Source organism: Camelus dromedarius, chromosome 18 (genome assembly GCF_036321535.1).
Source record: "Camelus dromedarius isolate mCamDro1 chromosome 18, mCamDro1.pat, whole genome shotgun sequence".
Taxonomy (NCBI): Eukaryota; Metazoa; Chordata; class Mammalia; order Artiodactyla; family Camelidae; genus Camelus; species Camelus dromedarius.
This window is the reverse complement of record NC_087453.1, coordinates 22,547,501-22,560,288: the sequence shown is the minus strand read 5'-3', so window position 1 is coordinate 22,560,288 and position 12,788 is coordinate 22,547,501. Positions and strand designations below refer to the sequence as shown.

Genomic DNA, 12,788 nt, shown 5'->3' with positions numbered 1-12,788 from the left:
ATGTGTCTTCCTCAGGTTATGACATCTGGAGACTTAATACATTTTTAAAAATCTAATTGACTTTATTCAATGTTTATGCTTTGGGCAGCATGGATGCCTAACAAACAGAAGGGTGTTCCCTCAATGCATTTTTAATTAAAAGGAGAGTAAAGAGAACCAACAAATGCTATAGGAACCTCAGAGAACAGATGAATAGGTTGGAATGGTTGGGGAAGACATAATAAGGGAAACTTAGTTTACTGATTTGGTAGAAAGCATATTTCTAAAATTTTACCAGCCTTTCCTTGGTATCAAATTTTGCTTTATTTCAGTCAATTTATATTGCTGTCTTCTACCAGCCTCTATTAAATGTCAGGAAGAAATTACTGGCTTTTTTTTTTTTTTAGCGAAATCAAGTGTATCTTTCAAATGGTGCTCATGAGTCTACCGATTATTATGTAAGGTTCCCCAAATAATAAAATGACATTGGACCTTTGTTTTTTTAATGGAAGTAATGGGGATTAAACTCAGGACCTCGTGCATGCTAAACATGCACTCTACTGCTAGGCTATACCCAGCCCCCCAACATTGAACTTTAATGAATGAGAACATTATTCCTTTCCTGCTTTCATCAAATATTAGAGTCAGACTGAGGGTTTGTACTCTTGGCTTTGCCACCATTCTAGAGCCTTTTAGCACCGATACCTGAGTTGCTGAAAGGAAAGTGCTGTTCTTGCCAATACTTTTTGTAAAATGTATATAAATAGTAGTAATGCTGATAGGTTTAGCCTTTCTTCTCTTTCAGGCTGTCTTATAAAGAGCATCCAAACTTTAGATAAGGAGGTAACAGGCTACTTCATAGAATAAGATTAGGGTCAATATAGGTTTAAGTATGTTTCTTGGGTGTTTTGTTTTTTCCCCATGTTATAGGAAACAATGTGATTGGCACAGTTGGGATATATTCATTGATAAACAGGGAGAAGAGACAGAGGTATATTTGAGGCCAGTATTGTAAGATGATTTTTTTTCTTCCCATGTACTTTTTAAAAACAACTCCTTGGCCTTTGTGCATTTTGTTTCTGCAGTTTGAAGAAAACAGGTCTGAAACAAGGTCTTAACCCCAGCTGCCTCTCAACACGGTGACTGCCAGGTCTCCAAACATCAAGTCCAGCTTTGTCCGCCAACCTGTCTGACATGTCGGGACCCGTGCCAAGCAGGGCCAGAGTTTACACAGATGTTAATACGCACAGACCCCGAGAGTACTGGGATTATGAGTCACATGTGGTGGAATGGGGGTAATTATTTCCATTTACTTCACTGTACTCACCCAAAGGGCTGACTCTTACGGATTTGTTGAGTAATTTATGTCAGGAAACCTACCTGACTGTGCACTTATAAACCTCAAGATTGAACCCGATCTGTGTTTTCTTCTGCAGTAAAACAGGGTATTGCTTTGGCAAATTAATAGTTTTGGTGGGTTTATCAGTTAAAAAATCATTTCAGTCTCTTCTTAATTCTTTTCTCCAATGTATGTATTCTGTGTATAAAGCTTGTAACAAAGAGTTACCTGTTAGGTTGCTCAGCTAAGGGCTTTGTAGTTAGATCAGAATTAATACTTGGGAGGCTTTGAACTTTGAAAACACCAGACTCTTACATAAAATATTTTTGAGGTCTGAGAATGTTGTCCCATGATGATACTGAAGGATGAAACAGTTCTCCAGAAAGGTGTCCTCTTTCTGATAAGAAGCAAAATTAAACCTGTAAAATATTAGCCCTTATCATAGGCTAGCCATGTGTAACATGGAATTCAGCCCAAATTCCATCCTGAACAGTTGCAGTCTGCCTGAACAGCTGTGTTTGCCCTCCTAATTCTCTGTGCAGTCTCATTTGGATGTCCCAGCATGGTATGTATTTAATTGATCAGATCATACCTTTTGTGATAAAATTATTTTGACATTCAAATGCAAAAGAAAGCAATTTGAAAACTCAAAGCTGCAGCTCCCATATGCTACATTTTATATCTGTCCACATGTGATGTTCATATCCTGTAAGTGGTTAAAAATAAGTCTCCTAAAATTGTCATGGGGTGTTTTTTAATCCTGATCAGACCATGGTTCTTAACAGTAAGTACATTGCCTCTGCACAAGAAGGCATAGTGTGCTTCAAAGATACCATCAAGAACCATGGTACAGTGCCAATAGATGTTATCATTATTGATACCCTAACAGTTTTCCTCTTATGTCACATGCTTTGGACTCTAGGAATACTCGGAGTTTTACTACAGAAATTTCAACCAGTCTCTTCAAATTAAGTGTTTTGCACATAATTCTGCTTAAATGGCACTAAACAGCCCTTTTGAGTTTTTGCCATGGTGCTATTTGCTTGCTTGAATTTGTTTTCTATGCCCTCCCACAAGAGAACTGGACCAGATCTAAGAGCTTCCTTCCCTAGACCTGCCATGGTTATTGTATTGTCCATTGTCTTGAGTATCTTTCTCCTTCTCTGTTCATTCACTTTCTTTTTAGCTGCTTGAGGAAAATGAACGGCTGATTTGTTACATATTGGATTCTCAGTGTCTCCAGCAGGAATAAATAACTTGTAGGTCTTATTAAAAAGATTGTATTTGTCATTCTTTAGAGCAGACCCCTCTAAGTTGTAAGCAGAGGCAGGGAGCAAATGTTGACATTTTCCTTATTCATTTCACCTCTAATGTTGCTTACTGGCCTTGGAATATGGGTAAAAGTAGGGAAAGAGACACCTAACTATGGTTAATGAGCTATAGTGTGGTTTCCAAACTCCATTACATGAACTGTCCTCAGATCCTTGGAGGGCAAGTAGGAGGTCAAACCTATATATTTGAAAATCACTTAAATGCAAAGAGGCCCATTAAAAATCAGCTGCTCCCAAAGTGTGGCTGAATTGAAATATTCTTACAGCATATATTGACTTCTTGCTAAATGCTAGCTCTGGACCAGGCACTGGGGGACAGGAATATGTAAAAATTATTCTCCAAGGGAAAGCTGTCTGTTATTGGAGACAAATGTACATAACAAACCCTAATACAAGCTAGTGATGTATGGTATGCCAGTAGAGATGTAAACCATTTGGGATTTGAAAGAATAATTTAAAGGCTTAAATTTTTTAATTGTAGGATAGGGAACACAACATTTTTAACTGGCCAAATTAAAAAAAAAAATCAATTTGGGAATTATTTGAAATACCTCTTACTTATTTTTCTCCTACTGGTTTTAGTTTTATAAATTGAATTAGTGCTTGATAATACGAACTTTTTAAATCATTGTGACTTTGTTCACAGAAATCAAGATGACTACCAGCTGGTTCGAAAATTAGGCCGGGGTAAATACAGTGAAGTATTTGAAGCCATCAACATCACAAATAATGAAAAAGTTGTTGTTAAAATTCTCAAAGTAAGTATAAGAAGAAAAAGATTATAATTTCAAAGGTTTGGGGGGGTTCGTTTTTTATTTTATTTTATTTTGTTTTTTTAAGTAATAGTGATACCTTTTTTAAAGTAGCATTTGAAAGCGTTCTTGGAGTGCTTTAACACCTTTATTGTTTCTCTGAAGTCAATAGAAGAGGTTATCTTCATTTGACAAATCAGGAAACTGAAGCAACAAGTGATTAGACTCAAGTGGTATAGCTAGTTATGGCAGAGGAAGGGAGTAAAGATTCAGTCTTCTCTCTCCTTGGTCTTGCCTAACACTGATTTCCTGTATTTTTAGTTATGTTACGCTTTTGTTTTCAATAAATTATTACCTCTACTGTGTAAGGATGAGGAGTCACAAATGTAAGCTTTTAGAGGGCAGGCAGATGACATTAATGCAGCTAGTTGGATTTAAGTGCACATGATTAGAGTATGTGAGTGATGGGTACTTTGGAATGTACTCCAGCTCCAGCTGATTATTGCCTTACATTAATGCAAGTCCAGTGTTGCTTGATACTGTTTTATAAAGAGAAACTAGACACTTATATTTGCATACTAACTCTTTCGGTTTTTAAGTGTTGGCTCGAAAATTTTTTAAAACACTCCAGATTTGACCAGTGGGCTACCAGTATGTAAATTGTGATTTAGTTATAACTGTGCTGTGTACTGTCATATACCAGAAACTTAGCATATGGTTCCTTGCCACAGGAACTTCTCCATATTTGATATGAGAAGCAGAGGGTCCCAGACTTTCTCAGTTTATAGCAGCCATATCGCCTCAGTAACTTTCACGGTACCCCTAAGCCAAAAGAAATACAGTTTTGTATATTAAGTAGTTAAGTCCAATTAACTTTAAAAAAAAGTTTTTATGTTTCAACTTGGTTAACCATTTTAAAAGTTATACACATGAAAGAGAAAAGTAATTTTATTTTATTCTTATATAACCATAATTAATTATTATTGGGATACATATACCTGTTAGTCTTTGCACAGCTTCTCAAATGTTGGCATCAGATTGAACACCAGCAGTCTCATTTCCTGTTCCACATTAATTTTTGCACAATACCTTTTGTCACAGCAACTGCTGAAAACCCAGCTTCACAAAAATATGCCATCAGAGAGAATGTAGTGCAATCTAATATTGAAACTATGAACTACCTCAAGCTCGTAGTGCACTCAGTGTCTAGCAGATAGCAAGTATTAATTGGTGTTTACCTCAAAAATTAGAAATTCACAGAGCGCCTGTGAATTTTCTGAGGTGCTTTGGCATACTTTTTGAGAACCAGGGAGTTCAAGTATTTGTATCTAATAGTGTAGAAAGAGAACTAGGCTGGAAATCAGGATTTGGATTATAATCCAAACTCTAAAAGTAATTAGCTATGATAGTCCTTTTAATTTATCTAAGACAAGTGTTCATCTGTGAAAATGAGATAATCTTGTTCTACCTATCTTTCTCAGAATTACTAGGATGAAATACAAAATTGTATATAGAAATATACTTTGGAGACTGAAGTTCTGTGCAATTGTAGGATGATATTCCTGTGGAAAAGTATATTATAGAATGAAGTTGTATATCACTTAAGAGTCATATGAAAGGCACAAATAGTGAGTCTTACAGTTTAGAAGAGAATGGTGGTTAGACAAAGCTCCCTGGAGCTGTTTTCAGGCCCTGAGTGAGAGGAGGATTTGGATTGGTGGGCATGGGAGCATGGAAGGGAAGCATAATCTAGAATGCACAAGATAAGAGAAGAGGAAGAAATAAGTGAGAGAAGTATTTTGTATGGAAGCTGTCATGTGACCATATGGGAGGTAAACTTAGAAAGGGAGATTTAATTGATGATGGCCTGGAAAAGATAATCTCTGCGTTTCCTTCCAGTCTTAAAAAATATTTTTTTATCTCTTCTAGGTCATTGGGAGCCATTGATGGTCTTGAGTGAAGGGTGGTTTGGAAAGTTTTTTTTAGTTCAGTCTTTTCCTAACTGTACTGTATATGTTACCGTAACTGTGTAGCTAGATGGTATAATTATAGATGAAGTTCATTTATAAACTATATTTAAATTTTTAAATCTCTCCCCCCTATTTAAAAAGACAAAATTTGCATTGATCACATTAAAATAGGGTTTAAGTCACCTTTCTGGTCTATCACAAACTAGCTTTTGTAAGTTTATGGATTTCAAGGATTTTGTAAAGTTTTGTAAACCGGTAGTTTTTTGTCATTGGCCAGCAGTTGGGAAATAGTGACTTAGTAGAAAACAGGAGAGAGATTGATGGGTTAGTCCCAGGAGAGTAGAGACATCTCCTAGATACTCTTAATAGATCAGAAACATTCAACAGTTGAAGCAAAAAGAAGCTTGGGAATCAGCTTGTTTCCCAGCCAATATACTGAGTTCCAATAGAAGCAAAGCTACGAGGCCATAAATTGAACTAAATGTGTGATTCACTGTTAGTAGTAAAACAGTTCCCATTTATTGAATATCTACTTTGCTTTGGGCTTTTCTAACTGCAGTATTTACATCACAATCCTGCAAGGCAAGTGGAAGCTTCAGAAACACTTAAGTGCTTTTCCCAACGCTGCACAGCTACAAAGCCAGGTTTTGAGGACAGTCTGTTTCCAAAACCTGCTAGCTTTCTGCTGTACCATATGCTTAGGACTTAAGATGAAGTTAAAAGAGTCTACGGTATTGTTTGGTAGTCCTCGATCTGGGTCATCAACCTGGGAGATACCTAAAAATAGATCTCCAGCTCCATTCTCAAGATTCTGATTCAGCAGGTCTATACAATCTGTATATTGAAAAATACAGGCTGATAATCAAAGTTTAGTAGCCTCCAATCTTGTTAATGAAGAGATAATACATACTTACAGCAATTTCTAAGAAGTATATGCAGTGTGTCAGTAGTCTGAGGTGACCAGCACCATAGGAAAAGACTTGCATGGTCCAGTGCAGTATACATGGGTCACATATGGCTATTGGGTGTTTGAAATGTGTCTGGCCCAAATTGAGATATGCTAGAAGAATAAAATACACCAGATTTCAAAGACTTAGTACCAAAAAAGAATATAAAATTGCTCATTAGTAATTTTTTAATATTGATTCACATGTTGAAATGATAGGATTTTGAATAATTTTTATTGACTAAAATATATTATTAAAATTTGTTTATACTTTTTAAATGTGTGTACTATAACATTTAAAACACACGTGTGACTTGCATTATATTTCTTTTGGACCAACACTGCTTTAGACTATTTAGAAAGAGGATTTTGTAGAGGAGGTACATTCAGACCAAAGCTCTTCTCAGAAAAATGAAAGGTATTTCTATACCAGAACAGATGTGGAAATGATGGGTGAAGACAAAGGAATATGGACGCTCTATTGGTATAAGGCTAGACAGACATTATGTGTTATGTCTCAGCCATATTATAATTAATTATAATTATTGATTAAGGTAACTCTTATTGATTATTTTACCCATAGTGAAAGGTTTACAGAGGTTATATAACTTGCTCATAGGCACACAGCTAGCAGGATGAAAATGGAATTCACATTAGTCAGTCTGACTCCCAGGCCCACATTTAACCCAGAAGGTTATACTGCACAAAGACAGTTTGGCCATCTTTGCTGTTGATCCTGACTTTACTTGTAGAGACTGTTAAGACTTAGAGGAAGAAATGGAAAGAGCGCCATATTTCATCCTAAGTAATAAATAGATTTTTCAAGATATATCTTAGTATTACCATTTACATTCCTAGTTTGTGCAGTTTTAAAAAATTAACATATTAAGACTGATGATTGGAATTAAATGCTAATTCTGCAGAGTTCTGAGTTTTGGAGTAGAAATCTTTTTCTTTCAATTCAACATTTGCTAAGTACCTGCAGAGTACCTGGCACAGGGCTAGGAGAAGGGGATTCAGAAATGTCTGACACATTTCCTTCCTTCAAGGAGCTCATAAGTAAGCCATTTATGTATTTACATTACCTGTTGAAATATCCTGAAATAATTTGTTTTAATGATGCATTTTTACTCTTTCAGCCAGTAAAGAAGAAGAAAATCAAGCGTGAAATAAAGATTTTGGAGAATTTGCGAGGTGGTCCCAACATCATCACACTGGCAGACATTGTAAAAGACCCTGTGGTGAGTATAGAAGGCACTAGTAAGGCCCATTAGGGCTGAGGTGGTTGACACTGAGCACAACTGGCCTCTTTCTGTTCCTCCCTCTACCATTAAGTCCTTTAAAAGTGCTTAATCAGTTATACCATTTAACTAGCTTGGGTCTTTCTTTCAAAGAGACCTCCACCCACAGACTATTTCTTATTCTTCTAGGCTAAGAGACTGATAGCACTGGAAACTGAAATGTGTTAATCCATTTTGCAAACTCAGGTCCGATGCCGATGGGCGATGGGCGCATTGTCGGGCTGCCTAGAGCCTGGTGAGACTTCAGCTCCATGTCTTCTGTTTGAAATCCATCCCCAAAATGACCTAAGTGTGGTGATGATCAGAGTGGGGAGGGCTTGTAGCAATAGAGGGTTTCCTACTTCTGAGGCGAGGACTGCCAAATTCACCACGTAGCATCCACAAACATTGTGCCCACTAAAGCTGCCAGGGCTTTTGCTAATGTGTTTTCTTTTTCTTTCCCCTAGTCACGAACTCCTGCCTTGGTTTTTGAACACGTAAACAACACAGACTTCAAGGTATAATGTATAACCAACCATTTCAAGCTTTTGGATTTTTAGACCACGTGGAAAGTCTTTAAGGATGTTACTGTTAGAAGAGCTTCCTTCTAACTTGTTTAAAAAGAGCTTTTTATCCTTACAGTGCTAGGTTTAAAAATAGACATACCCCTGTACAAGCAGTGCCCACTTTCCACATCTTGGTATTTTGCCCTTTTGTTTAGTGCTCTTTTTAATGACCAATATGTTTACTACTTATTACCTTTATCATTCATTTGACAGTTTTCACTAATGTCAGACTTAGTGAAAACAACAACTCGTGTTCAGTCAGGATCTGGCTTTAGGGTATTTTGCTGTAAAATGACAAATTTCAGTAACGAATGTATTCTGTATGTAAAAACTTATACCTTAGGATTCCTCAGAAACTGGGCTCTAGATCTTAAAAAGAGATGGGTGGGGAAGGGTGGTGTAAATTCTGCTTTGACACAATTCTCAACTCCAGTACAACAGAAGAATGTGGACACTCCTTTGGGTTTTAACTTGTAAAGGTATTTGTCTTGCCTTTGCACCAGTCCAGTATCAAGAATATTAGGTATCAGTAAGTGGGTGAATTCTTTTGCTGAGAGGAAGGGGAAAAAGAATATTTTTAGAATGATAACTTCAAGGAAAATGTTGTCAGAGGACATCACTAACCATTTAATGATATGTACTTTTTTAAGTCTGAACTCTTCAGAAACTGGAAAGGATACATAAAAGATGTTCAGAGTTACTTTCAAATTGGGACAAGAATAGTTCTGTTAAATTGGCTCAACAGATTTGGCAGCAAGCCATCTGCATACCATCACTGGTGATCTGCAGGGCCTGTAACTGTGTAGGCCAATGATGGGTTAATTCCCTACTAAGGAGGCTATGTATTTGCCCAAATGCCTTTTATGAGAAAATCTGGAGGTAAATGAAAAGCAAACTAAATTGCAAATGTATATAATTGCATGTTACATGTATAAACTGATATGTTCCCAACAGTGGATTATAGCTTCAGCAATGTGAGTTTAAGTAATTCTTCACTTATGCACATAGAATTAAAGACTCAAAGTATCTCTTTAAAGTGAATGTTATGTTGGAAAAGTAGAGACTGGTGAACAGCAGATCTTGGAACAATGGTAAATGAGCCAAGTCTTGATTTAAATTACTACAAATGAGAGATGAGAAATTGCCTTCCTGTCAGTACTGTTTCATGGCTCAGATGTTGCATTTGTCTTTAACAGCAATTGTACCAGACGTTAACAGACTATGATATTCGATTTTACATGTATGAGATTCTGAAGGTAAGGAAACCTTGAATACTGTGTATCTTTAAATTGATCTCCCAATTGTTAAACCAAACGACTATAGAAAAGCCAGTGAATTAACTTTGTGAAATATGTTGAAGGAGAGGGTTGTCTCTTTATATAAAATTTTAATAAGTTAATAGCATCAGAACTCTTACGCTGATGTAAGGGTTATAGAGTAGGGCCTCGTACAAATATAATTTAGAATGCTTTGGAAAGGATATTTAGAAGATAGCTGGGACTCCTTAACAAATATTTGTAATCTCTGTTTTGCCCATGTGAAAGTTACAGTTAGATTGTAAAAACTTGTAAAAATAACTCGTGGTGTACTGTATACTCAATTTCACTTAAAATTGAACAAGTAAAACAGTAAACTTTAACTCAGCCCTCAAAGGGCCGTTGTCCTAAGGATAATGTATAACTCTGCATAGAGACTGCTGATTTAAAGTGGACTTTGATTTCTAAAGTGGGGAATCACCAAATATATTGCTCCCAGTGGTCACAAGGTCAGCATTATAGATGAGAAAATTGCTAAGAGTTGGCTGAAGTATCTTACTAAATGAGGGTTGTTGTAAAGCCTTCATTTGAACCTTAGAAGTGCCCTAAAGAGACTATGCCAGCAGAGATATTTGGTCTTTCCATTGGCTTGTGCAGTCTGGTGGCAAGTAGGACTCCAGAAAGTTAAGGATATGCTTGCCTAAGCCTGGGAACCCTAGGAACCCAAGTTGCCCTTCAGGAAGGGCAAAAACTTGGCTAGTGCCATCTGCTGGCTTAATGGCCTGGATTAGCAAACCCCAGAGGTTATGCCACTCACTAGTTTGAGAATGGACATGGTTTTGAAATTTGATTTGATGTCATAAATTAGGAGTTGGCAAACTTCTTTACAAGGACAAACAGTAAAATTTTTGGCTTTACGGGCTATAGGGTCTTTCTCACACTACTCAGCTCTGATGTTGTAGCACAAAAGCAGACACCAGCAACATGCAAACAAATAGATGTGGCTTTGTTCCAATAAAACATTCACAGAAGCAAGCAGCAAGCTACATTTGACCCATGGTTGTGGTTTGCCAACTTCTGTTGTAGACTCTTAGCTGCTGAAGAATTATTGTTCTTTGAATAAGAGATTTGTAGGGCAGATCAATTTTCTTCTTTTGAGGGGACGCATATTTGTGAAAGTAATCCAGGTTTTGGATGAGGAGAAATTGGAGATAATGCAATTGGTGTACACTTTTAGTCTTTTTTAACAAAAAGGATGTTGAAACCACTGTGCAAGATCAGAACTTGAAGTTCAGAGGCCATTGGTTTATTTGACCATGGGACCTTGAATAAGTCTGAAAAGTAGCTGTGGAAGTGATTACCCTAATCTTGACTCTTGGGGGTATTATGAGGCTAGAAGAAAAACTGTAGGAAGAAGTAAAGGACTTTAACTAAAGATTAGTTACTATGCAAACTAACTCTTTCCTTTCTTTCCTATTCCTCCCGTAGGCCCTGGATTATTGTCACAGTATGGGAATTATGCACAGAGATGTGAAGCCCCATAATGTCATGATTGATCATGAGCACAGAAAGGTAAAGTTATTGACAAGCCTTATTTATCAGCATAATAGAGTTAACAACCCATCTTCAACATTTTATCCTAGCATCTGTCACAGGCCCTGGTATCTGTTAAGCACTTGATAAATATTTGGTGAATGAATGAATTAACAAATCAGAATGTTTAAACCATTCATTCGTTCGTATCCCTAAGAATACTATCAAAAAGAAAACAGATTAGTGTAGTAGGTAAAACATTAGTTTGGGGCAGGGAACCTGGCTCTAGTCTTATTTATTGGAAAACTACTCTCTTGGAAAATGTCTTTCTCCTCATCTGCCTCTTTTTTTCTTACCTATACAGTGAGTATACAAGTAATGATATTTGCTTTGCATGCTACTAGGTTATTGAGAGAGTTAAATGTATACAGTTGTGAAATGAATAAAATGTTCAGAAAATGCTGCTGCTCGTTAGTATGTCATAAGGCCTCTGAGCTCTGCAAGTGCTTTTATGAAAGCTGCACTGACCACATACTTTATAACATTTCTATTTTTTAAGATGACCCAAACCCACCTTTTGTATGCAGCGATGACTTTCTGTTTTAAGCTTCAGGGATATAGGTGATTTGTTCATTTAATTAATATTTTTTGTAGATATACACTATGTAATAGGTATTGTTCCAGAGGCTGGGGATATATGCATGAGACAAAAATAGACAAAAAAAATATTCTTGTCCATAGGAGTTTGCATTTGGGGGAGGCTGGTAGGATAGAAAATTTAAGTGATGTGAAAGAAAAATAAAACAGGAATAGGAAGTGGCAGAGAGTGTTGCAGTTTTAAACAAAGTGGTAAAAAGAAGGTTTCATTAGGAAGGTGACGTTTTAAAGAACACTTGAAGGGAATCAGCCATGCAGTCTCAGGAAGAGGTTTTTCCCAGCTGGAGGATATAGCAGATGCAAAAGCCTGAGACAAGAATGTGCTTGGCATGTTGGAACAGCACAAGAATAGAGCTGGGATAGAATGAACGTGGGAGAGAGGGGAAGGAAATGATCAGAGAGATAAAGAGAACTAGATCACGTAAAAACCTGGAAGATAATTGTCAGGCCGTTTCTCTGAAGAGGTTTCACAGGGTTCAAGCAGAGGGTAAGTTCTCGCTTGCGTATTTAAAAGTTCATTACACATCTATTAGAACAGCAGAAATAAAAAATAGTGACAATTCTAAACACTGGCAAGGATAGAAGGTAACTCAGTCTGTCATACATTGCTGATGGGCATGTAAAGTGGCACACTTGTTTTGGGAAATGCCAGACTATTGTTTTTATAGTTTATCAGTTTCTTTGAAAACTAAACGTATGCTTACCAAACAATCTCTGGCATTTATCACAGAGAAACAAAAGCTTAGGTCCACATAAGAATATACGTGAATGCAGCTTTATTTGTAACAGCTCCAAATTGGAAAAAACCCGAAATGTCCTTCAGTGGGTAAATGGTTCATCAAACTCTGGTGTATCTATATCATGTAGTATTATTACTGATAGTAAGAACTATTGATAATGCAACAACTTGGATGGGTCTCATGCTGAGTGAAAAAAAGCAGTCTCAAAATACTGATGGTTCCATTTATGTAATATTCTCAAAATGACAGAAAACAGAGGGGTTACCAGAGGTTAAAAGGTGAGAGGAAGGAACAAGGGACATCTGTGGTAGTCTCCTGTATCTTGTGGTAGAAGCTATATGAATCCATACACACAATAAAATTGTATAGAACCACACACGCATACACACAAAGTTGGATATAAAACTGAAAACCAAAGTCTGTGTTAATTGTGCCATCA

The 12,788-nt window shown here is 36.8% G+C and overlaps 1 protein-coding gene across 1 annotated transcript in view; it reads left to right on the top strand.

Moving 5' to 3' along the window:
* Positions 1–12,788, top strand: part of CSNK2A1 (casein kinase 2 alpha 1) — a 50,587-nt gene that overhangs the window by 27,638 nt on the left and 10,161 nt on the right. Inside the window, 6 exon segments of the mRNA XM_064475802.1 lie at positions 1,065–1,274; positions 3,296–3,407; positions 7,457–7,558; positions 8,065–8,115; positions 9,360–9,419; positions 10,908–10,991. Coding sequence (XP_064331872.1) covers positions 1,174–1,274; positions 3,296–3,407; positions 7,457–7,558; positions 8,065–8,115; positions 9,360–9,419; positions 10,908–10,991 — 510 coding nt within the window. The 5' untranslated portion in view covers positions 1,065–1,173.